The 23,969-nt window shown below is 39.6% G+C and overlaps 1 protein-coding gene across 2 annotated transcripts; it reads right to left on the reverse strand.

Moving 5' to 3' along the window:
- Positions 1-640: 640 nt before the first annotated feature.
- On the reverse strand, positions 641-22,025 carry TMEM19 (transmembrane protein 19). Of its 2 annotated transcripts, XR_012510837.1 has the most exons (7): positions 21,308-22,025; positions 19,419-19,532; positions 13,887-14,024; positions 13,263-13,517; positions 12,176-12,385; positions 5,364-10,519; positions 641-4,941 (listed from the first exon to the last, which is right to left on the reverse strand). XR_012510837.1 is itself a non-coding variant. In XM_010958864.3 (6 exons), the coding sequence occupies exons 1-6, from the start codon at positions 21,456-21,458 to the stop codon at positions 10,356-10,358; spliced, it is 1,032 nt and encodes a 343-aa protein (XP_010957166.2). In that variant the 5' UTR covers positions 21,459-22,025; the 3' UTR covers positions 641-10,355. The 2 variants fall into 2 exon arrangements, 1 of the variants encoding a protein (XP_010957166.2); XM_010958864.3 differs by having other exon boundaries at positions 641-10,519.
- Positions 22,026-23,969: the final 1,944 nt, after the last annotated feature.

Here is a 23,969-nt window from a genome sequence, read left to right on the forward strand (position 1 = left end):
GACAGGTAGATACAGCTAAAAGGGAGTGGAAGCCCAGAAGCAAAAGCCAGCAGCGGTTCCAGTATCAGTAGCAAACTTTAACCTGTAATTAAAAAACTGCTGGAAGCTCAGTGTAGATGCCTTGAGAGTTAAAAACTCTTAGGGGGCCCAGGATTAGGGAGACCCCATACTTGCCTGAATTTTACCTCCAAGAGCCATACCAAATCCTCACAGTCAAGATCAGAGAAAAATTCCTCCAAGGGGAGGGGAAAAGTAACCATTTAAAATATGTCCAGAGCTTTCAGTTCTCCTTACTAAGGTTGTTCCTTAAGGGAAACTATTTTACCCGAGACTGACTGGGATTTTACCAAAGTCTAACACACCTGGGGTGGAGAAACACCCAACTCCAGCCTTCTCTAGTCTTTGACATGTGGGAAAAGACTTTTCATTACCAATCTCATAGACACCAAAAGGATACAGAGGAATATTATAAACAAGTCTGTTTCCACAAATTTGATAACTGAGGTGAAATAGACCAATTCCTTGTAAGACACAACCTACTAAAACTAACACAAGGAGAAATAACCTGAATAAGCCTATCTGTTTAGGAAATTGAATCAATAATTAATAACCTTCCAAAATAGAAAGCACCAGGCCCAGATAGTTTCACCGGTGAACTTTATTTACTACGCATTTAAGGAACAAAAGATACCAGTTCTCTATAATCTATCGCAAAAAACAGAAGCAGAGGGAACACTTCCTAGCTCACTTGATGAGGGCAGAATTACCCTAATGACAAACCAGACGAAGACTGTACAAGAAAGGAAAACTGCAGGCCAACATCCTTCATAAGAATAGTTTCTGTGGATCAGGAATTCAGGAGCATCTTAGCTGGGTGGAGTCTCTCATGAAGTTGCAGTAAGACTCTGGCAGGCTGAAGGCCTGACGAGTACTGAAGGCTTTACTTCGCATGATGCTGGTTGTTGACAAGAAGCCTCAGTCTCTTTCCGTGTGGGTCTCTCCACTGGTTGCTTAAGTGTTTTCATGACATGGAGGCTGACTTTCCTCAGAATGAGTGATCCAAAAGAAAGCAAGGTAGAAGTCTTTTACGAACTAGCCTCAGAAGTCACATGCTGTCATTTCTTCAGTATCCTACTGGTGGCCCAGGCCAGCTCTATTCAATACGGAAGGGAACTAAACCAGGGACCATCTTGGAGGTTGTTTACAACATCATACAATGGAATACTTTTTAGCAATGAGAAGAAATTATGTATACATGCAACCCTACAGATAAACCTCAGATATCATAATGGGGGAAAAAAAAAGCAGCCAGACAGAAAAGAGTGCTTGCTGTATCCCATTTCTATGGTGTTCTGGGATGGGTAAAACTAATCTAAGGTTTATTACCTCTGGGAAGGGGAAGGATCGACAGGAAATGACACAGAGGAATTTCTGCAGTGACAGAAATATCCGGAAAGGATGTGTTTCATATGGGGGTGTCATTTGTCAAAGTTGTCCAGTTAAAAATATTTGTGTTCCAATGTAGAAACACTTCAAAAAATAGAACCACAAGGAAAAAACCAGTTGAGGACCGGGAGTGAGTAGCCGTATAGATGAAACAAGAATGGCAGAATGGTGGTAATTGTTGAAGCTGGGTGATGCATACATGAGGGCTCATTGCATTATTCTGTTTATTTTGTATGTGTTTGAAAATTCCAACCTTGGAAGTTAAAAAACTAAAGCCAAACTGTTTTGTGTAATAAGCTTCCAAATCCTTTGTGTAGAAGTTTGTCTTCTTTTTTTTTTTTTTTTTTAATCTAATTCTAACAGTATTTGTATCTTGTGAAGGCTCAGTTACAAATTACACACTAACAAGGACAGGTCATCTCAGCAACCTTGATTGCAGCCGGGGACACAAACATCTGGTGGTGGGAGGTGGGTAGTAAGAAAATCTGCCAGGAGCACATTTTAACCTGTCATTATGTAAACATTGGTGAGACCCATCCAGCTCTGGGGGAAAGTGGGACAGTAACCGTGATACAAAGATCACTCAAAGACCATGTTTCCTTTCAAGTCAGTTGATTTCCCCCTTCTTCCACCAGACAGAAGCCAAAGCAGGGACCACAGTGATCTGGGTATTTAGACAGTGCCTCCCATTTCTTGTAATAGCTCTTGTTTGTTCCCCCAAAGGCTCTAAAGGTGTTTGAGGGTGGGATTAGGGAAAGTACAAGAGTAAGGGGACTTGGAAAGGGGACACAGAGGTTATTTTACCACATTCCTATCACTCAAGGACCTAATTTATCATGTGGAAGTACATACGCCTTCTCACAGAAGCAAGAACCCTCTAAGTAAGGATGTGTGGGATAGCATGGAGGCAGCAGAAAGCACAGGATACGTTCTGGGGCTACTGACAATCCAGATGGCCTGGATGCAGGAAGCATGAGTAGGGTCATCAATGCTGATAAGTCTAAAGAGTACAGGGAGCCTTGTGCTTACTATTAGGCACCCATTATCTCAGGAGAAAAGTCGTCCCAAAGGTTTAAGAATGAGGTTTTGGTTAATACAGTTTGATGTCCAAAAAATATATTATATATATATCTATCTTTCTTACCTCTTGCAAAATGAACTACATAAGCACAGTTCATTCATATAATGTTGGGAGTTATCTTTGTCATAGAATAATAACAATAATAACAAATATAAAAGAGTAGAAGCCACTTGTACTTGCAATGGCACTTTAGATGTCTCAAACAGTCATGATAACATTCACTGATTGTATAATATATGCTAGAGATTGTGCGAGGTATGTTACAAGACTGAACTCAGTTGATCCTGACAGCAACTTTATGAGCTAGGTGCTATTAATAGCCCCGTTTTGTGGATGAGGAATCTGAGACACAGAGAGAGAGGTTAGGTAAACAGGGCCTGAGCGGCTAGAGTGGCAGAGCTCGGACTGAACCCAGGCAGTCTAGCTCCAGTGCTGCATTACGCACGCTGCCTTTCAAAGCTGACTTGGCCTCTTCGTTTTCTGTGGCTGCTGGAAAAATATCACAAACTGAGTGGCTTAAAACAACACAGATTTATTGCTTTATAGTTCTGTAGGTCAGAAGTCCTAAAAACAAGGTATCAGCAGGGCTGCATTCCTTTCTGGAGGCTCAGGGAAGAACACGTTTCTTTGCCTTTTCCAGCTTCCAGGGGCTGCCCACTTTCCTTGGCTCATGTTCCTCTTCATCTTCAAAACGAGCATCTCTCTGACTCTCCTTCTGTAGTCACATCTCTTTCTTTGATCACAGCCAGGAAAGGTTTTCCCCTTTTAAGGATGCATGTGATGAGACTGGATCACCTGGACAATCCAGGCTACTCTCTCCACCTCAGAGTTCTTAACCTTAGTCTCATCTGCAAGTGCCCTTTGCCACTTTTGGTAAATAGTCACAGGTTTCAAAGACAGGGACAATGGATATCTTCTGGGTACCCTTATTCTGCCTACAACACATGGTTTCTCCAAAGGCTTTTCACATATATTGACTCATTGGATATCAACAATATAGTGAAATGGAAGTATGAGCCCCAATTTCCATCCAGAAAGACTATGTTTTGTCCCAAGGTCATATAGTTGGTATTAGGGCCCTTTACAAATGGATCTCAATCTACCTCTCCAGCTTCATTTCATACAACTTCCCTCTACCTAATCTCTAGTCACAGTGAAAATTTTTTCCCCTCAAGAATGTCACACCTTTCACAACTCAGTATTTCCACCTGTTATCATACCCTCTGGGAGGGAGTCCCCATCATCTTGACTTGGCAAACTTTTACTTATCTTTTAAGGTCCCACTTGATGTTCTCTGCCAGGTGTTCCCAGACCCCCAAGCAGGGAGTAGCAGAGTTCTCACTGCCTCTGTCATACCCTTGCTATAGTCAGACATCATAACACATGCGAACACAGGGTATTAGGATGTGAATGACTCTGACTGCCCGGTTTTGATGGAGATGCTAACGTGACTGACAACAGGAGACTGAAGTGAGGATCACACACACACCCTTCCATAGAGAACTTGACGACGTGCTGCATAACTCCTGGACTCCTCGGCCAGACCAGTCATTCGATGGGGCCAGAGAGAAGAAAGTTTCCATGGGGACAGTAGTGAACAGTTTCTTCAGAGGGAGTGGGAGCCAGGCTGTGAGTTCCCAACCTGGGGAGGAAACTTCAAGTGTACCTTTGGAGAGTGTTTCCTTTGGTTGATAGAGAGATGGCTAGTGCCTGACTCATGCCTGAGCAAGTTAAAGACAACTTTCACCCTGGGGGATGACTCCTGCCTGGGATTCCAGAAGGTGAGAAAATGCCTGACTCCCTGTATGATGGTGAAGCCACTGCACTGAGATTGGCTAGCACTTCCAGGGGTTGCCAAAGCAAGGAATTTTTCCCGTGGAGCATATGCAGATCACCTGGTGAAACCCTCTCATGGCTGTCTTGAATCCTGTCTGAAAGGGCTACCTAAGAGGTGAGAAGACCTGAGCAGAAAAAGGCTAGATGCCCAGGAGCTGAGAAGTGGTAGGCTGTTAGAATAATGGTCCCCCGTGCCCCACACCTCTGTCACCTTTCTCCTTTACAACGTAACTCTACTACTCCTGCCATGAAGAGGTGAAGGACATTTCCCCACCCCCTGAATCTAAGTAGACTTTTAAATTTCTGGACCAATGATACGGTGGCGGAAATGACATCATGAGACTTCCAAGACTAGGCTTTAAGAGAACCTGTAGCTCCTACTTTTGCTTTCTTGGAAATCTTGTGTTATCAGGTCATAAGGTAAACAAGTCTGGAGGAAGACAGACAGGTCATGTCGAGAAACGCAGCCAACAGTCAGCATCAAGGTGCCAGTCACACAAAGGAGGCCATCACAACTAGCCGCCAGCTGACCCGTCAACCAACTGCAAACGTGCGTGAGGGAGCCCGGCTGACACCACCTAAAATAGAATCACCCAGCTGAGCCCAACTTGGCCAGCCACAAATTGTGAGCAGATAAACGGTTTCTGCTTTAAGCCACTAAGTTTTGGGGTGGTTTGCATTAATAGATAACTGATGTACTTGATCTAGAGATGCATCTCCTGGTGTAAGAAGAACTGTAAAAGAGGGGCTCAGCAGGAAACCTTCCAATAGCCCGCAAGAGCACCCCGCAAGCTAATACCAAGTTTAACCTTCTATAACAGACTCATCCCCTAACATCTTTGCCGTCTCCCAAGCCCAGACAACCAAAACGATCATCACACACTTCTCTTCTCCCTGCCTCTATCTCCCCCCATTTCTAAGCCAGTGTCTTAGTCTGTTCTGTTATCTCAAAAATACCATAGACCGGGCAACTTATAAATGACAGGAATTTATTTCTTACCATTCTGGAGGCTCGAAGTCCAAGATCAGGGTGCCACCAAGGCCACATTCTGTGAGGGCACTCTTCTGGGCTGCAGATGGCCATTTCCTTCTGTATCCTCATGTGGTGGAGAGGACAAGAGAGCTCTCTGGGGTTTCTTTCATAAGGGCACTAATCTCACTCACGAGGGCTCCACCTCATGACCTAATCAGCTCCCAAAAGCTCCATCACACGGCGGGTTAGCATTTCAACATACGAATTTTGGGGGCATACAAACATTCACTCAGTAACAACCAGCAGCAGCAAAACTTTAGTTTATCAATAGAGTCTCAGTTCAGCATTTAGAACAGACAAACCTGGGTTAAAAAACAAAAGCAAAAAACAAACAAAAAAAATCAAGTCTGACTTAGTCTCCCCACCCTCAGCGTGGACCTGCTCAGGCTGGAAGCCTGCTGTGGGAAAGGGGAACACGGTTCCCTGCTCTCTCACAAGCCACCTTTCCTTCCACCTGTTTCTAGGAGTAAGAAGAAATGTTCAGGGCTTGCTGGAGTTTTTATATAAGGTTATGGGAAATTTAAAGGGCCAAAAGTAGACAGAAATAAAGCCACTTTAAAAAAATCACGGTCCACATATCATATCTGTTCAACATGCTGGTTAAACATGTTGGTCTTTCCCAATCTTATCAGACCAGGAGGGCACAGTTCTTGTCCCATTCGTCTTTGATTCACCAGCCTCCGCACACAGTGCCTACAGCACAGAGACACCAAACGAACGCTGGGTGACCAGATGTTTGTTGTGTTACAGCCCACTTTACTTTTTAAAGTTGTTGCTAATAAGGTTGTTTATGAAGAGAAGGAATATCATGTAAAATAATAATGGGGAAGGGTAGTGGGGAAGCGGGGTTATTCCCAGAGTTTATTTTGTTTACTTTAAGCATCTTTTGATTTGTAGAAGAAATGTGTTTGATTGTAGCCTTTTTAGAAAAGTATTGAACATTTTTGTGTAGGTGCTTTTAATAGCTTTATTGAGATATAATTTATATACTATAAACTTAAAGTTATTTCAACAAAAGTAAAAATCATCTGTAATCTTAACAGATATAACACATTAATATTTTGGTATACATCTTTCTAATTTCTTTCCTAAACAGATTTTTCTTAAATGTTAAGTTGAAGAAGCAAAATGATAGTACCAAATTATAACAAAAGTTCACTAATTAAGAATGTATGCTAAAATACACTCAGAACAAATATCACGTAGAAAATATCTCAAATTTCTAACAGTAGTTATTTTGGGGAAGGTGGGAGAAAGCTAGGTTTGTTCCAGGGGTAATGGAGGCAAAAAAAATATTTTATGTTCTAATTTTTTAAAAAGAAGGATAGATTCAGTGTATTACTTAAGTAATTAAACATTAATAAAAAAGAAAAAAAATCCACCCATTAAAAAAAGAGCTGCCCCATGTGTAAAATAAGTTTTGAAGGGAGTGGTTATGAGACATGAGAGAGAATTAACATGTCTCATCTCGGCAGGGAAATAATTTCAGAAGCCTTGCCCTGCCAGCCTGGCCTCACTCTTACTCCTTTTACAATCATTTCCTGACTCATTAGTTCCAAAATGAGTGGAACTCATTAATACTGCATCACATGATTGAGAAATGTTGGAGTCATGACAGTCCTCTGAAATTCAGGTAGCCAAACCGGTTTTTGAATTTTTTATTTTCTTCCAGAAATATGTTTTTGATGATCAACTTTCAGTTAGTTAAGTCAAACTTAATTAACAAAACTATACTGAACACTTTATATATATATATATACACACATATATATACACACATATATATATGTATATGTTTTTTAAACTTTTTTTATTTTTAGAATTTTTTGGGGGGAGGTAATTAGGTTTGTTTATACATTTATTTTTATCGGAGACACTGGGGATTTAACCCAGGACCTCATGCATGCTAAGCACACACTCTACCACTTGAGCTATACCCTCCCCAACACACCGGAACACCTACATATTTTAAAAATGTTCAGGACCATTTGGAGTTACAGCAACAGTACTCCATCTGGAGATTAAATAATTAAGCTGCATCCTTGTGCTTTCATGCTTCAAGCAGGTACATGTCACCTGGGATTGGACGGCTAAGTACAGTGTTCTCTCGCTGTGACGGCACCAGGCACACCAGGTGATGGGGCTCCAGCACACCCACCGTGCCCACGGGCAGCAGCTGTTCACACTGCAGGCATGTGGCAAAGTCTACAATGTGCTGCCTCACATGATTTCCCCTGTACTAGGCCTGCACCTAATTGGGATAAAGCTGCCATTTCTGAAGCCGGCATCCTACATATAAAGCAGCTGGAAATAAGAAAGAGATGTATGCCCGTGGGCTGAGGCAGAGACAACTCAAGCCAAGAATGGAGTGACCTGTTGTATCAGTTCACTGTTCTGGGGGCTCCATCTGATAAGTCTTCAAATACCCCCCCTTGACAGCTTCAGGCCTCCTTCGGGAGCTCCCTAAGCCACATGCGCCTTGCTCTCTTCTACCGTGTAACACGTGGTAAGAAATAGTCTGTATGCCTTTAGGCTGCCTAGGCAGGCAGCAGTATGTCATTTTATTATGTGGTCACACGGAGCTCTTTTCCACCAAAAGTGTTTTTTACATAAACTGCTCACTCAGTAAAGAGGAAGAATAGGCTGAATAAGTTAAACATCCAAATTATAGAGGATGTGACAGTAAAATATATGTAAGATAAAAAAAAAAAGAGGGTTTTTTTAGCACACCCCAAAAAAGCTCTGAAAACAGAAAGTTTCTCCCTAAATTTGGTGACAAAACGTGATCTGAGACTCTTCACAGTCTTTAGTTATCACACTTACTGGTGCTATCCATATATTCACCACAGAAATATTAGTGTGTTTGATAATGGGTGCCACCTTAGACTGTTCTGGGAATTCTAAGAAAAATATTTCACAGGTACCCTATCAGTTTCCTGAAATCTGCAAAATTTTGATTCCGAAACACAACCTAGTTCTAGGTTTTCAAATAAAGGACTGTAAAGCAGTTACGTCCCCAAACTGTTAATGGTGTGATGAGTCTACCAAACCCCCAAATGGTTCCAATAAGCATTTGTGTCCCATAGTATATCATGAGGCTGAACTGCCAGGAAAGGAGAGGAAAGGCACGTTAGAACAGCCGTAGAGTAAAGAGGCTGCGCACAAAACTGACGCAGGAATGATGTGGTAAGTGATACAGCTAAGACACTGAACTGCCAGAAGCTATCCTTGCATAAAGACAGCATACAGCGCCGCTGCACAAAAATAGAAGTCTCACTCTTCTGAGACTTCCTTCAGGTACAGGATACTCTTTTTTCCCTTTGTCTTTTTTTATTGAACTATAATTGACCTACAACATTACCTTCATAATGATCTGACATCTGTGCAAGAAGATTCCGAGTTCGTAGTTCTCAACCTGTTTAAACATTAGCCTCTCCCAGGGAGCTGTCTAAAACTAACCCAAGCATGGACCTCACTTTCAGACATTCTGATTTACTTGGTTTAGAGAGGGGCCTTGGCAACGGTGTTTTTAAACACTCCCTACATGATTCTAAGGGACAGTCAGAGCTTTAAAAAGTCCCAATATCCAGGCTGTACCTCAAACCAGGTAAATCAGAATCTTCGGGTGAATCCCAGACTCTAGCATTTTTTAAAAAAGATGCTCCGGGGATTCCAATGTACATGCAATGTTGAAAACCAATGGTTGAGCTGCCTGGCTTAAGGCTTAAACCATGTCAATGTTTGGTTTTTTAAAAAAAATTCTTTCTGAACCAAGTCAGTTCTAGATAATCACTGTAGTAGGGTCACTAATAAAGAATTCTAAACTTTATCTACTCTGAGAGTGGTTTATTCATGGAATTTCTCAATTTTTCTATGAATGCAAAAGGGGCAGGAGAAGAAAGGTATGGAAATGACATGAGAAGTATTTCAAAATCCTTTCAGCACAATAACCCATACCATCTCAGACCCCACTAGCACATGGTGAATGATGGTGAAGAGCAAAACTGAAAAGTGGAATTTACTTTGGTTAAGGCTATAATGTTAAGGGAAGTGCAACTTAGAAGGTACGTAACAGGAATTCACAGCATCTTTCAGTGAATTCTAGGACAGCAAGTAAAATAATTACAACCATTTTCCAGTGACTCTTGCACTGTTTAAGATGCCACTGTAAACCAGATTCCTATAAAGTTTCAAAGAAAGCTAGAAAATACATTAAAAAATATTAAATTTGAGAGAATTTCTTACCAACTGAAATATATAGTAAGGTGCACATTTTTTAGACAGAAGATATGTGTCCTTTGCTTTTACTTAAAAATAATTTTTTTCATGCATTCTACTGTTCACATGAAAAAGACACTTACTTTTTTTTTTTCCCCATTATTAACCCTGAGGAAGGAAGAACAAATGTGGAGTAAATCTCACAGCTTAGCAGAAATCAAACTCCACACTTTCCACAAAAATAAACGGAAAATAATGGGAGAATTCTATGACAGTACACTTATTCAGGCTTCCACACACATCTTTTTATAATACTTAAAACAGATACAACATTTGGATCAATGGCACAGTGGCATTTCTCCACCACAATCAAGAACCATTTAAAAACATTATTACTTTTAGTCCCCATACTGATTTAAACAAATAAAACAAAATGTATATCTACTATGTAGGAACTTTAAGTTCAGTATATAGGGACATTATAGCTTCATTGCACAAGAAGGTCCACTCAGCAGAAGAAAAATATGGATAAATTCTATGACTCTTGTTTTTCAGCAGAAAGATGTCAGCTGTTAGAAGGAAGTTAATGAGAGAAAAAATGTGGAATTCCATCATAATGGAATAAGGAAGGAGCTGGCACTTCTGCTTTGTCATTACAATTATTGTTCTTGGGATGAAACCTGGAATTGCAAATTTTGCTGAACTGACCCCAGTTGTAACCTTTGTAAAATGAAATAAAGTTCACTGCCTGGGCCAAAAACCCCAAGCAGCTGTTGGGAGCAAGAGGGCAATAAGGACAGAAGAAAACAGATTCACTGCATTGTTATCAAGAATGGGTTTCCCTGCTATGCATTTCACCTCATTTGCTGGGCTGTTGACCACCATGCCAGTGCTTTCATCCAAACCTGCAAGGAAAGAGAAACAAGTGAGGTGGAAAATCCAAATGACTTGATTAAAAACCAAAACCAAAACCAAAACCAACCCAAAACCAACAAAGTAGCACTCTCCTCCAAAGGAGATAATCTTTGAAAGATTCTCAGCCACTCATAAAATGATTTTAGCAGATAGCCTACACAGTGAGCGACATGGAACCCTTGATTACAAAAGGCCTCTTTGAATGAGTGAGTTTTAGTACATCTCAATATTGTTCTCTCAGTAATGCTGGACTTCTTTCAGAAGGAGAAGGGAAAATGTGAAAAGCAGAGATGGCGTGAAACTGGCAGACCAGGCTTGCCCTCCCAGTGGTTCCCCTCTGAGACCACCCAGCGAGGCCCCAGAGAGGATCATGTCTGTAGCTTCTGCAGTGTATCCCGAGGACCCAGCGAGGTGTTCACAAAAGGAGGCACACAAAGATTAATCTGCCCTCTCACCCTAGCCCACATTTTTTTCCAACCCACTCAATATGATCAGAAACTTCCCCAGTCAGAACAGTTTAGAATAAAACCTAGGCTCTTTAAAAAAACATGTAGTGGCTGTGCATGCGTGCGTGTGTGTGGGGTTACTGACCCTTTAGTACAAATTAAAATCAGACTGCTTCCTCTTCAGCATCTGGAAGAGACTAATGAAGCTGAGAGAACAAACGTTCTGACAGCGAGAAGGGGAGCAGAAGGACGAGTGGATTATCTTGGGGCATGAAGAGAACTGGGAGGACTGTATTCAGGGGACCTTCCCCCAGACTTCTAGCCTCTTCACTGTACGAATCGAAGGAGAAAGAAAGTTTGTTAGAGGGTGGAGCAAATACACACCTGACAAGAATATGTCAGTATACTGACATGACAGGAGAGCCTCAGAAGCAAAGCATAGAAAATTCTGGAGAAAACTGACCCTCCCATATATCTTGAGTAGGACTAAAAACTCAGTGGGGAGGACAGTAAATACAATGTCACAGTACAAAAATGCATCATATGTGTATAGTCATATTAGTAGAATAATTATTTCTCAAAAGGACTTGGAAAACAAATGGAAGAAGGGGCATTACGATGATCTGGTTCCAAATGCTCTGCTTTTCTGGGACTAGGTAAAGTCCCATAAGGAAGAGCACCTGTCTCCTGCACGATCATGTCCTTCCTACGTAGCTTATACTCATTGCTCTGCAGAACTAAGTCTCTTTCAATTCATTTAACACAAAAGAGTAAGAAATTCAAAATTTTAGAAGAGACTGCCCTCTCATTCTTGGTCTCTCAGCAACCTGTGTCTTTGGGATTGTTTTTATTACCACATCTTTTTTTTTCCTTTTCCATATTTCTTTCCTGTTTTTAAAAAGACATTTATTCAATGTCATGATCGGACTACTATGTTTAGTGATCAACAGCATGGGTTAAAAAAAAACACCTACATTGAAAACCTTTGTTGGAATGCTTTACACTTTTCACAGAAAGGAAACTAAAATAACTTGTTATACAATTATTCAAAAATGCAGTCCTCGAGTTTTTTGCCGATACGTGAGTATTGTCTAAAACACGTCATCTTTGTAGCAGCTGGGCCCTGCCACCAATGTGCGTGGCCGAGTTCCCATTTCTTTAATACACCAAAAATCTGCAATAATAAGGTAATATCCTCACCAGTAAACTGCATGGTAGCTCCTAAATAGGAATCCACAATTGATCCTAGTAATCCAGCCAGACCCCCAAATGCAATAATTGGCCACTGGGGAGCAGAAATGTCCAAGTCGTTAACAAAAACCAGCTGTGTGAGGAAGTACGCGATACCCACACAGGTCCCACCAAGGAGACTGGAGGCAAGGCCCACCATCGTAACCCCTCCGTTGGTCCCTAGAGAACATGGATAAAATCATCTGGTTAATAATCAGCAAACACAGACAGTCAAAAAGAGCAAAAATTTTGGTACCTATCCATTCAAGACTAAAGAAAGGGTTCTCTTCGCTGCAATCCAAACACCATCCTACTTAGAAAAGTCTTTTTTTCCTTAGTAATGCCTGACATTCTAAGCAGTGAAGTGAAATAGTTCAGTACGGCCAGACTGCCTGGTTTCAATCTTAGTTCTGCCACTTCCAAGCTGCGTGACTGTGATGAAGTTACGTAACTTCTCTATGTCTTAGCTTCCTTGTCTGTAAGATGTAAACAGTCAAAGAACCAACTGACATGATTATTAAGAGTGGTAAACAGTAACCCAGGCAGAGCAGTGAGAAGAGTGCTTTGCACACAGGAGGTACTCAAATGTTAGCTGTTACAACGATGATGGTGATGAAGAGGAAAAAAGAAGGAAAAGGAGAGGAGAGAGAAGGAAGAAAAGGAGAAGGAGGAAGAGGAGGACGAGGTTCAGGCAGAGGAAGGGAAAGGAGGCGACAATGATAAAAATGCAGTAGCAGTGGGTAATGGTAATGGGGAACTGAGATACACGCTGAAGCACTAGCCGCATAAGAGGCCCTCAAGAAACACGCTATTATTTTCTTCCTTTTCTTTTCCCACTGACAACCCCGTGGGTCAGTCTCTGCTTCTGTGTTTTTTAATCTAGGACTTGCTAACATTTCCTGCAAGCATTATTTATTATCACCAATTTAATAGCCTGTAGCAATTTTCCAATTAAGGAGACTATTTGAAATTCTTAAAAGGCTCTTAAATAAGAAACATGGTAAATCAAGAGGCTTTTTCTTCAATTTTGCTTTAAAAAAAAACTTAGAAGACTCACCAACTGGAACTTTCTCCCAGGTTGTTATCAGCCTCGGCGGGCTTTTACTCAGAACAGTGCCAATTTCTGAAGCCCACGTGTCTCCAGCAGAGCAGGCCAGCGCAGCCAAGAGAGACAAACACATCCAGGAAGCAGTGTACTGCTTGGAAAAGTCGATCGGGATTTCTCCAGGGCCATTTTCGATCATGTAGAGCAGGGCCAGCTCGGTGGGCACGGCTCCGTTACAGAACACCTGAATCCAATTCCTCTGCCCACCTAGGCACAAACAAGAGAAAGAAAAGGACAAGAAATGTTTTCCCTTCAGGAGGAAAAGCATGTGGTTATAGGAACTTATATTTTAAAGTTTAAGAAAAGAAAAATTACTAAATTAGTGGGATGATTCCTTCGTCCACATTCTATACTGTTTAAGAATAATTAATGATAGACTTTAGTACTTCTAAAATTCTGCTGTTACTTGTTATTGCAGTAAAATAATGATAAACTAAATCAGGCTACTACTTAAGGCAATTCTCATATAAAATTTATGTTTTAACAGTCTCAACATATTCTAATTAAAAGATGATGATGTGTTAAGATGAAATAAAGGTTACTATTTACAATAACATTAAACAGAATTCATTTTACCTTCCTTGTATTCTGAATCTAGACGCTTCTTTGTTTCTCCCTTCCATTTAGTGAGTTTCGAGGAAGAAAGAAAAAACATCAGCAAAGAGGTAAAAAAGCTGAAATTTGCAATGGTCAGGATAAATCCAACCACAAGCCCTGAAAGAAGCACATATATACACAAAATTATCCTCAGTCCATATGCTGTGAAAAAATGAGAAAAATTTTCACTTATTTTCATATTATAAATAGAAATGTTCATTTCCAATACATTTACATTTTTACCAACTAAGATGTCACTGAACAGTAAACCGAACATCCATTTGATTAAAATGAGATGTATTGTCTTTTACATTTTGACCTCCTTTCAAACTACACTACATGAATGTAAGATACTATTTTAGACATGCTTTTTATAATCCAACTGTAGAACATAAAGACTAGTAGTGATTTTATTATTAAATAATACATATTATATGTATTATATATATTTGAATAGACAGCTAGTCTGAAGACTTTCCAAATTAACAGCAGTTCCTTCAGAGACGGTAAGATTATTGAGTCTTTCAATTTTCTAGTTTTTACATTTTTCCCCCACAGCCTGGGTGTTTTTCTTTTTTTTTCCCCTTTACAAAGAAAATTCAATATAGACAAGTCTTTTTTGTTTTTCAAAGAACTTTCACACGCTCGCTTGTTGAGCCTCACCAACTATGTGAGAAGATACAGACAGTGTTTCTTAGCTAAGTTCTCCTATGCAGACCTGGGAAAATAGTCCTGGGTCTTACAGGGAGCTAAAAATGAAGTATGTTCTGTAAATGTGATTTTAGATTTTTAGACTTTTCTCTTTGTTTCATTTGTTCAGGCAAACAAAGGGGAAAGGGAACATCCTTCATTTTCCCATGAGTGACCAATTTCAAGGAAGGCTTATAATACCTACAGTTCAATCAGGAAAACAAATAAGAAAGAAGCTTATACTTCATGACACAGAAAAGAAGGAAAAAAAAGGAAGGAAAGATGCATTCTTGATATCACAGCAATATGGTAAGAGGCCACTGAAAGCAACTGCTAAAAAGTCATATAGAACTTATAGAACTTGCTGTGAGGTGTTCAAGCAAGTTATAAAGCTTCTCTCTAGGTTATTCTATAAGGAAAGTGCAAACTTATGTTGGAATTGGCTTTTTAAATCACCCAGATTACACTTGAAGGCCTTGTGTTACAAAATTTGAAATTGTTCTTCTGAGTAAAACCTGGTGGTCGAAGTAATAAGGACTGAGAAGATTCAAGTTTACATTTCAAGGCTGATCCCTGGCACAGAGGACCAACAATCCTTGCAACAATCAAAACCGAAACGAAAGAAAAAGAGCAAACCCTGGGGACAGAGGAGATTCTGAGTACCAGAGTTACTATATATTAGATTTACATGTCCAGTTTTCAACAAAAATATCACAAAGCACGCAAAGAAATAGGAAAGTATGGCCCATTCAAACGAAAAAAAAAAAAAAAAAAAAATCAACAGTGACTGTCATGGCCAGATGGTGGACTTTAAAAACAACCATCTTAAAGATGCTCAAAGAACTAAAGGAAGATGTGGAGAAAGTCAAGAAAACAATGTATGAACAATATGGAAATATCAACAAAGAGATATAGTGGGGAGGGCATAGCTCAGTGGTAGAGTGCATGCGCGAGGCCCTGTGTACCTCCATTAAAATAAATTTAATGTAGATTGTTTTAGATCCCCTCCCCCATCTCATATTTACTGATTTCTTCAATATATAGAACACTAACATGCTTTCAAAGGTCATACTTATACAAAAGGGTATACTTAGACAAGTGTCAGTTCCTCCCAGGTGCCTTCTGGCCCCTCTTCTGTATTTTGTTCTCCTTCCATTCTTTGTAGGTAACCACTCCTCTCCAGTTTATCATTCCTTGTGTGTTTCCTTTTATAAAGCTAAGCAGATATATGGATATTTTCTTATTTTTACTTTTTCCTTACACAGAAGGAACATTCTCTATATGTGATTTTGAACTTTCAAGCACACTTCTGATAATGTTAAAGCAGTCCTTCTTTTAGGAAGAGAATGTGCTAATCTGCTTCAAGGACTCAGATCAGTGGCAGCCAAGAAATACACACTCCGCTTTGTAAAGTGGTCTCTCATGAGTTTGGCTGCTTGCTTCCAGTCTAAACTTCCAGTTTTGAGGTATGACAAAAATCCAACTTCTGACCGTGCAGGGTTGGAGGCCAATTTCTCAGAATGTGATAACCATACCAAGGCACTGTTATCTCATGTGTCTCCATCTGGGGCCGTCTGCTTATATTTCTAACTACAGCCTCTTCCATTCCTACCTCTACGGTTCACAGGTTCTGCTCTCCATAACTCTTAAGATAAATATATTCAGTTTCGCTATACGAAGATTTTTACTAAATAACACAATATGTAAAATTCTACTAAGTAACAGGATACTAAATAATTATTAAATAAGTTAATACTTATTTAATAAATAAGTATTAAATAATATTTTACTAAATAATAGAACAGGGAATCAGTTTCTTATTTAATGTACTAACTCTTCCTATTGGTTAGATCCATCCAGGGACACTCAATTATTAGCATTTTAGTTAAGTTTAGTACATTTTAATTGAAAATGTAAGAAATAGGGTAATGCTGTATGAAGTACTAATAAAGGGCTTCAGCTTTGGAGCTGAACAGTCTGGAGTTAAAACCTAGACTCCTGCACTGACTTCTGCCTGACTAGATGTTACCTAACCTTATGCCTCAATTTCTTATTGCTGAATTAACAATAAAATATTTCCTACCTCATTGGCTTGCTTTGAAAAGTTAAATGAGGTCATTTTTATGCTTATTATATAACCCAGCATGTAGGAGGCCCTTAGTAATATCATTGGTAATAATAGCAGTTGCAGCGGTAAAACCTCAATGACAACATCATTATTGTCGCAATTATGTATTATTATTGTAACAATAGTAATTATTGTTTTCCAATCTTTTAAGTTTTTTTCAATTATTTTTGAATATATTACAAAAGCAGTAGAAGAGTATTGGAGTGGAAAGCCAAAACATATGGAAGTATATGAAGTCAAAGTCAAAGTGTCTCTCCCCATCACCACCACCACTCCCATCCCTTCTCCATGTGACAGTCACTGTAAACAATTTGTTCTAGTGTTTAGACAAACCCAAAGTAAGATGTCCCTAAAACAACCTACAATGAAATGCTACAAAAAGGCATCTGCATTCTTTTTACTTCAACCAACTCAAAACACTACAAGAAGTGATCAACGGTTAAGCTTATGACAGTTTCAGAATGAGGAAATAAGTTGAAAGCAATGTGCTTTGAAGGAATGATTTCTTTCACATGGTCTAAATGTATCTTAGAAATTTTGGCAACTCCTAGTTATGTCTGAACTTTCAGATTAGTAATTGCTGTCTCCAGTTGGTATCTATCCCACCTCCTCCACCCACTTTCTGAATCTCCAATGGCCAGGGATAAAGAGTTAGTATGCATAACAATAAGGTGCTCCCCTCAAAATGTGAAGACTCCAGGATTACGGCTGCCTTTCGAGTTTAAAACAGGTAAATTCTCTAACCAGTAGATGCCACCTGGGAAAGTAAAACAATGCTGTGTACTAATGTCTCTGATAGTGGGAGTAGAGATACCCCAAATTCCAACCAAGGTGACCTGGGAATAATCTCTGGGAGGCAAAAAAGGGAAAAGTAGGACTGGAATTTTATAATTTGACAAACTGAAATCTAATAAATTATACCATAATTAAGACTGTGGGAATCAAAAGAAGTCTGGTTAGCCCAAAACATAGACTATGAAGGCCAAGGAAACCAGAGGTTGGCAGATTTGAACACTACATAAGGGGTGGGACTCTCTGACTTGTGGATCCGCATTACTGACTGTTTCCTCAGACTTTCTCAAAACAATCTTCTAATTATAATCTGCCTTCTCAAGTGGCCCAATTGCAAGAACAGGGCAAGTCTGAACAGTGATGTCTGCATTCTTATTGGCTCGTAGTTCTATATTCTGGCTCATTTATTAGTTCCTTGGGACAAAGGGCTACCTAAACCAGTTTTCTTGCCTCTGACCAACTCTGGGTACATGATAGAATGAGGTTTCTATTTCAGAAATAATGAACACCAGACCTGAATTATGATAACCCAAAAGAGGTAAGGCCATCCTTGTGAGACCACAAGAAGGACAACCACTGGCTTCTTCTGACAACACCCCATTGGCTGTGCACTTCCATTATACTCACAGCATCTCCTTCTGAGGATGAAATGCCTTAAACCCGCCGTATTTATCATCTGTCTCCCCTGACTAGAAATATAAGCTCTCTGACAGTGGGATTTTTATCTGTTTTGTTCACTGCTAAATTCTGAATGCCCAGAACAGTGCCCGGCGTACAAAAACCCTCACCTAATATTTACTGAGTGAATGAAAAAAAAAAAGGGAAACCACTAAGGCTAAGAGTCTTGGCAAATGAAATTAAATTTAAACTTGTCAAGTCAAGAGACTGATGGCAAACTGTCCACACAGACATGTTCAAAGGAACACAATGAATAACTATACTAGGTAACACCTTCCTTTGAGCAAATCACTTTCACAGTGCTTTGCAGTTTTCAAGCATCTTCTTACATAACCCTTCCTGTGATCCTCTCCTTACTGTAGAAATACTCTTTCTTTCAAGGAGATCAGAGCCCTCCACTTCAGTATCCACCCTAAACACTGCCTCAACCCCTTCCCTCTTCTTTCAACACCGAGGTATGTGTTCCTGTGTCATGGAGGACGCTAAATACCCAGATCCTAAGGAAGTTCTGAAACTTCTCAATCTCAAGCACACTAAAGACATGATATGGCAAATCTTAGTAAAATTTCTTTGGCTGTGAATAGTAGTTGTGGAAGGAAAACAATAATAACTAACATTTATAACACTGTACTTCAAACTTTGTACTTAAGTTTTATGTATTTTATTATCTATCTGAACTAAAGAATAAAAGTTCCATAAAATCTGAAACCTTGTCCTTGCTCACAGCTGTAGCCTCAGTTTCTAGAAGAGTGGTACACAGTAAGTGCTCAAAAAATATTTGCTAAAAGAACAAATGGCCTGAACCCAACTCAATTCTGAAAAATAAATCCAGAACACTCAGTTGGGACTACTCTGCTTGAGGCTACTAATAGCAGTTTCCCAATGGCTTCACTATTCTATACCTAAGAGGAAGGCTCCAATGTCTCTGCTAGAAAAAAATTTAATCCAGCTAAGGAGCAGGGAAATCAAGGTCCTCAGAAGTCTATCCTATTAACCTACTTCACATCAATTATAAAGTTTAATTTGTACATCACACTAATGGGTACGTAAGTATATGACATTTTGACAGAACAGGAATGCTGACCAATGCATAATTTTATCACTGTCTAAAATACATAACATTATGATTTATAGTCTCATAGGTTCAGAATTTAGAAAATGTAAGTTTAAATTATATAAGCAAGCACTTATTATATGGTTAAACATTCAAAAGAAAAACATACCTCCTAAAGCCCCACTGTGATCTAGACTTTTCTTTTTAAAGCCATTAGAGACGATCAAGACAGGAACAACAACAGAAAACAGCCAACGCCAAGGAGAAATAGGCTGCAAATTACCTGAAAAATTATGAAGGTAAAGCATAAATCATGTGAAGCCTGAACAGGTTATTCTTGACTACAGTCTCTTATAACTGTGTTCTGGAATAAAATACTGTGTTAAATAGAGAAACTGAGATGAAGCCACCAAAGTAAAATATTTATGTTGAGACTTGTAAATTTTCAAAGAGACAATCCTGCTGGGGAATGACTAAGGAAGTCCTGTCTAAGTTTTGAGAACCATTTATAACTATTTATAGTAATACATATTTGATACATATTTGAATATTTGAAACGAATCTCTGGTTCCTTATTTTTCTGGAAAGGAGGCATGTATTAAATCTCCTTTCTTAACAGGATTCAATTATTCCTCTCTCTGCTTTTCAGAGACTTTTTTTAAAAAGGTAACATTCTCACAGGTACACACACTTCAGGATTCAAAGGTTAGCAACTGATTTTTCCAAAGGTTGCATCCAGCTTACAGATGTTCTGTTTGGCTGGCATAATTTTTTTCAGACAATGTAAGCCAATATTCAAAGATTAGGAAATTTCATATAAAAATCCAGACTCTTTGTTTTCTGTTTTAGAAACTGTAAGTTCATGACCACGTGGCAGAACTGACTGCAGGTGAAGAGAGGCTGCCTGCTTTGGACAGGTCATAGCTTTCCCATTTAAAGTCCCCACCATTTCTGACAGACCCTAAACTCCAAGGCTGAGTGATTATAGTAAATAAAAATGCAAACTATTGTTTGTGCTCATGTTTCTACCAAAAATTGGAAAATTCAAGACAAAGAGGGTCAAACGTTCAAAAAAAAAAATCTGGGAAAATCCTATTTCTGGAAGTGTAAACTATTTTCACGTGTTTAATATGAAAAGAAAATACCTGGATAGCTTCGCTTTTCTTCATCAGGTACCTAGACCCAGAGGGTCACTTAAATTTACACATCCTAGTTCAAGTCACAGTAAATACTGGCATCAGGGAGAATCTTCTCCCATACCTCTCCTCCGCAAGCCCTCATCCCCTGCTGAGAATCATCATTAATGAACAGCCTTGAAAGCTTCTGTACCTTGGAAAACACCCATTCGATTATTCACGTCTCTTTGCAAAAGGACTTAGGTCTACAATGACAATCACTTATGAAATCACCACTTATAAGAGTTCATTTTCTCACCCTACTTCTCACTTTTTCCTTTGAACTGAATAGTATTCTGTTTTTATAAAGGGGGCACCAAGGAAGTTTGTACAAAGGCATACTTAAGCTCTTAGGCAGCTTCAAAACCTTAAATATTTGAGTGCAGAACACCTCATATTTATACAGATTGGCTTCAGGCTTTAAAACAAGTCTGTTCTTTTGAAGTGACCAAACAGCAGACAACTCTTCTAAATCTCCAAATATAAACATTATATCATCTTGTGTTATTTTTTATGGGACACATGAAATGGATAAACTATGTTACTAAATTCTTATTAAAAGCATCACTGTAATTGTTTTATAAAATTTTGTATCATCTCACTTATTTTTCACCGAGATAAATGCAATAATTACATAAAACACTAAAACCATATTTTGGAACCCGCATAACTGGTGCTATGACAAGAAGCATTTATTAAAGGCATTAAAACCCTCAAGGCACTGTATATTTCCACGTTAGTAAATGCAGTTCAGGTCGTGGAAGTTAAGTATACACAATAGTTTACAGCCCTTCAGGGGATATGAGTTTTGGCCTTCACAATAGAACATTTTAAATCCCACTAGTTAGATTATAGAAAGACAAATTCGAACATTCATACTTACCATAATAGGTGCTTGCAGTCATAGACAGAATCCAGAAAGCTAAAGAAATGCAAATGATCAGGCTCAATATAACTATGTTAGTTATCATCTTTAAGTATGTTTTGTATATACTGTCGTCAAGATCTGTCATGAAAAATAAAGATAAGAACATCTAGGGGAGAAAGTAGCCTGCGTTTCTGAGAAGAATAAAGTCATTTAAATTGCCAGCAAAACATTCGTGCAGAGGCGAACATAATTTCCAACATCTTCCACTGGCAGACGAAGTACTATAAACCCAAACTACTTCGGGAAGCTGGGTTGGTGGAGCGTTGCTGCTGGAGCCTGGACGAGGCTGACGCCTCACTGGAAAAGTCAAGTGCAGTGCCTCAGAGCGCCGGCTGGCGGACTGCGGTCGCTTCACACGTGAACTCCGCCGCCGGGAAGGTGAAAGGGCAGCGGAGGCAGCCAATCAGCGGCCCAGGATGGCGAGCTCCGCCCCTCGCCCCCGCCCCCGCGCTGACGCCTGGGGTCGGTGGCGCACAGAGCCAGGGTGGCGGAGCCCGAACTCAGAGAGTCCCGGCAGCGAGCCCGGCGCGACAGAGGGGGGTCACGTCCCTACGGCTGCCCGCGCCGCCACAGGGGCCCGGGCCAGAGGGCCAGGGCCGAGGGCCCTGGAGCTCAGTCCACGATTAGCCGCGTGTCCGCCTCCGGTGGCTCGTTTCCTGCGCGCATGCGCCGCGGCCATCCGTGGACGTCGCCTCGCTTACGTGAGCGTTTAAAGGGCGGCTCCAAGGGCAGGCAGGCCCACAGGACCCTCGGGGGGTCGGCTGTTGTTGGGGGTGTGTGGGTGTGTGATGCTGCTTAGACTCTAGATACCTGGAACGTCCTTGTGTTTGAGGACAGACCCAAACTCTAAAAAGTAAAACCACCACCATGGTAGTAATAGAATAGAGGAATGAGTGCCCGTGAATTAAGACCCAGTAAATCCATTTCAAGCATAATATTCGAATGCTTTTTCATCTATGAACAGTTCATGCCATATAATATTATGGACTTTTTAGGGGGAGGGGATATATTGGGCTGCAAAAGGGGAATTTTGTGACTAAGAAAATCATTTAAAAATGACAACACCGTTTAGTACCTACGGTGTGCTGGACACTGCTGGCAGCTAGAGACGTGAGGATGGCTAGACATAGTTCCTACTTTTCAACTCTCAAATTATTATGTGGAACATTTTGGAAACCTCTTCCCGCATCCCTCATATTTAAAGTCTGGGCATTCAGTCAATTCGTTTAGAAAGCAGAATGTCTTATTACCATTACAAACCTGAAAAATCTTGTGGCTGATTTAATGTTTTGTTTGAAATTAACTTTTGTTTTCCTGGATTAACAGTAACTAATTGATAATTACATTATATCCTGAACTTTTTCGGTTAACTGCTAACGGTGTAAGAAGAGGAGGCAAATCAGTTTCAGACGTAGTCCTGAATGTGTTTTAACCTGCTAAATGTAATTACTTTTTAAAAACTCACACTATTAATATACACCAAGACTACTTAAAGCTCTTAACTTTGGTAAGACATCTGAGTGACTGAGAGCCAAATGTGTGAAATAGCACTAAATAGTAGTGGCTTTCTTTTACTAGACAACATGCGTATATAGTCTTTATGCAGAAATTAATTATGTGCCCACTTTATTTTGTATGGGCCTCTTCAGCACAGGTAATTAGATTCTCTCAGAAAGCTAGCTGGCCAGTATCAGTGATACTAGACAACTGGGTAAGAGTTATTATTAATAATAAAACCTAATACCTTTGTGGTTTGCATAGTGATGTTCCTTTTGTCTCTGCTTAGACAAAATTATGAACTGGCATTTTTTCCCCCTCATCAAGTCAGTACAGTCACAGGGTGACCTTGTCTCATTTTCATGTAATATGAGATTTTTATGTGCAATAGAAAAACACCAAAAAAGTCTAGCAGTGTCAAGCTAGTTTTTGAATGTCAGGGATGATTTTTCTCTCTCATGAATATCTAGCTAAAACTGCTAGATAACAGTGTTGGTGACTGACTCTTCAAATGAGTATTTCTCTTCCATTGTTTCCTAGTATTCACTTATTGCTGTTGTTCTTCATAAAGGAAGTTATTTTACCTTAAGGCTGAAACAATTTGGGGGAGTTAATGTAGTTAAAATATACCTGTTCTTTAAAAAAAATGATTTTATAATTTGATAATTTTTAGAGATTTTGACAATCTGAAAAAATTTCAACAAAGTCTTTCTATTTACTTTAAAAGCCATTTGCTAGCAGCAGAGAATTTCTGGTTAAGCATTTCCTGAGATGTATTTATCAAGATATTAGTAAGTATGTTACCATCCGCTACCACCTCCAAAATACCTCTGATCATTGAGAGATCATTAAGGTTGAGAAATTTTGTTTCTTTATAAGACTGTGAGAATGCACTTAAGGTGCACTAAACTTGACTTCTGTTTAAAATTTTCCAACAGAGTTAATTGCTTTACCATAGATTCCTTTCCTTCAGAAAACATGACAGTTTAAGAATTTTTACCGTAATCAGAGCAACAGACTGAAAGTTCATTGTTGGACTAGTAGTCTTTAAATCTCACAATATAAACACACATTTAAGTGTTAATTGACATAAACATTCTCTAGCATAGACCTGTGGTAC

This window comes from Camelus bactrianus, chromosome 12 (assembly GCF_048773025.1).
Source record: "Camelus bactrianus isolate YW-2024 breed Bactrian camel chromosome 12, ASM4877302v1, whole genome shotgun sequence".
Classification (NCBI taxonomy): domain Eukaryota; kingdom Metazoa; phylum Chordata; class Mammalia; order Artiodactyla; family Camelidae; genus Camelus; species Camelus bactrianus.

What these genes read in the sequence shown, in the direction of transcription:
- TMEM19 (XM_010958864.3), bottom strand. Translation starts at nt 21,458, where the DNA reads ATGTTCTTATCTTTATTTTTCATGACAGATCTTGACGACAGTATATAC. An exon ending in TCACAGTGGGGCTTTAGGAG is followed by an intron (nt 14,025 to 19,418) that starts GTATGTTTTTCT and finishes TGCTTCTTTCAG; the next exon opens with GGCTTGTGGTTGGATTTATC. An exon ending in AGCTACCATGCAGTTTACTG is followed by an intron (nt 10,520 to 12,175) that starts GTGAGGATATTA and finishes CTTTCCTTGCAG; the next exon opens with GTTTGGATGAAAGCACTGGC.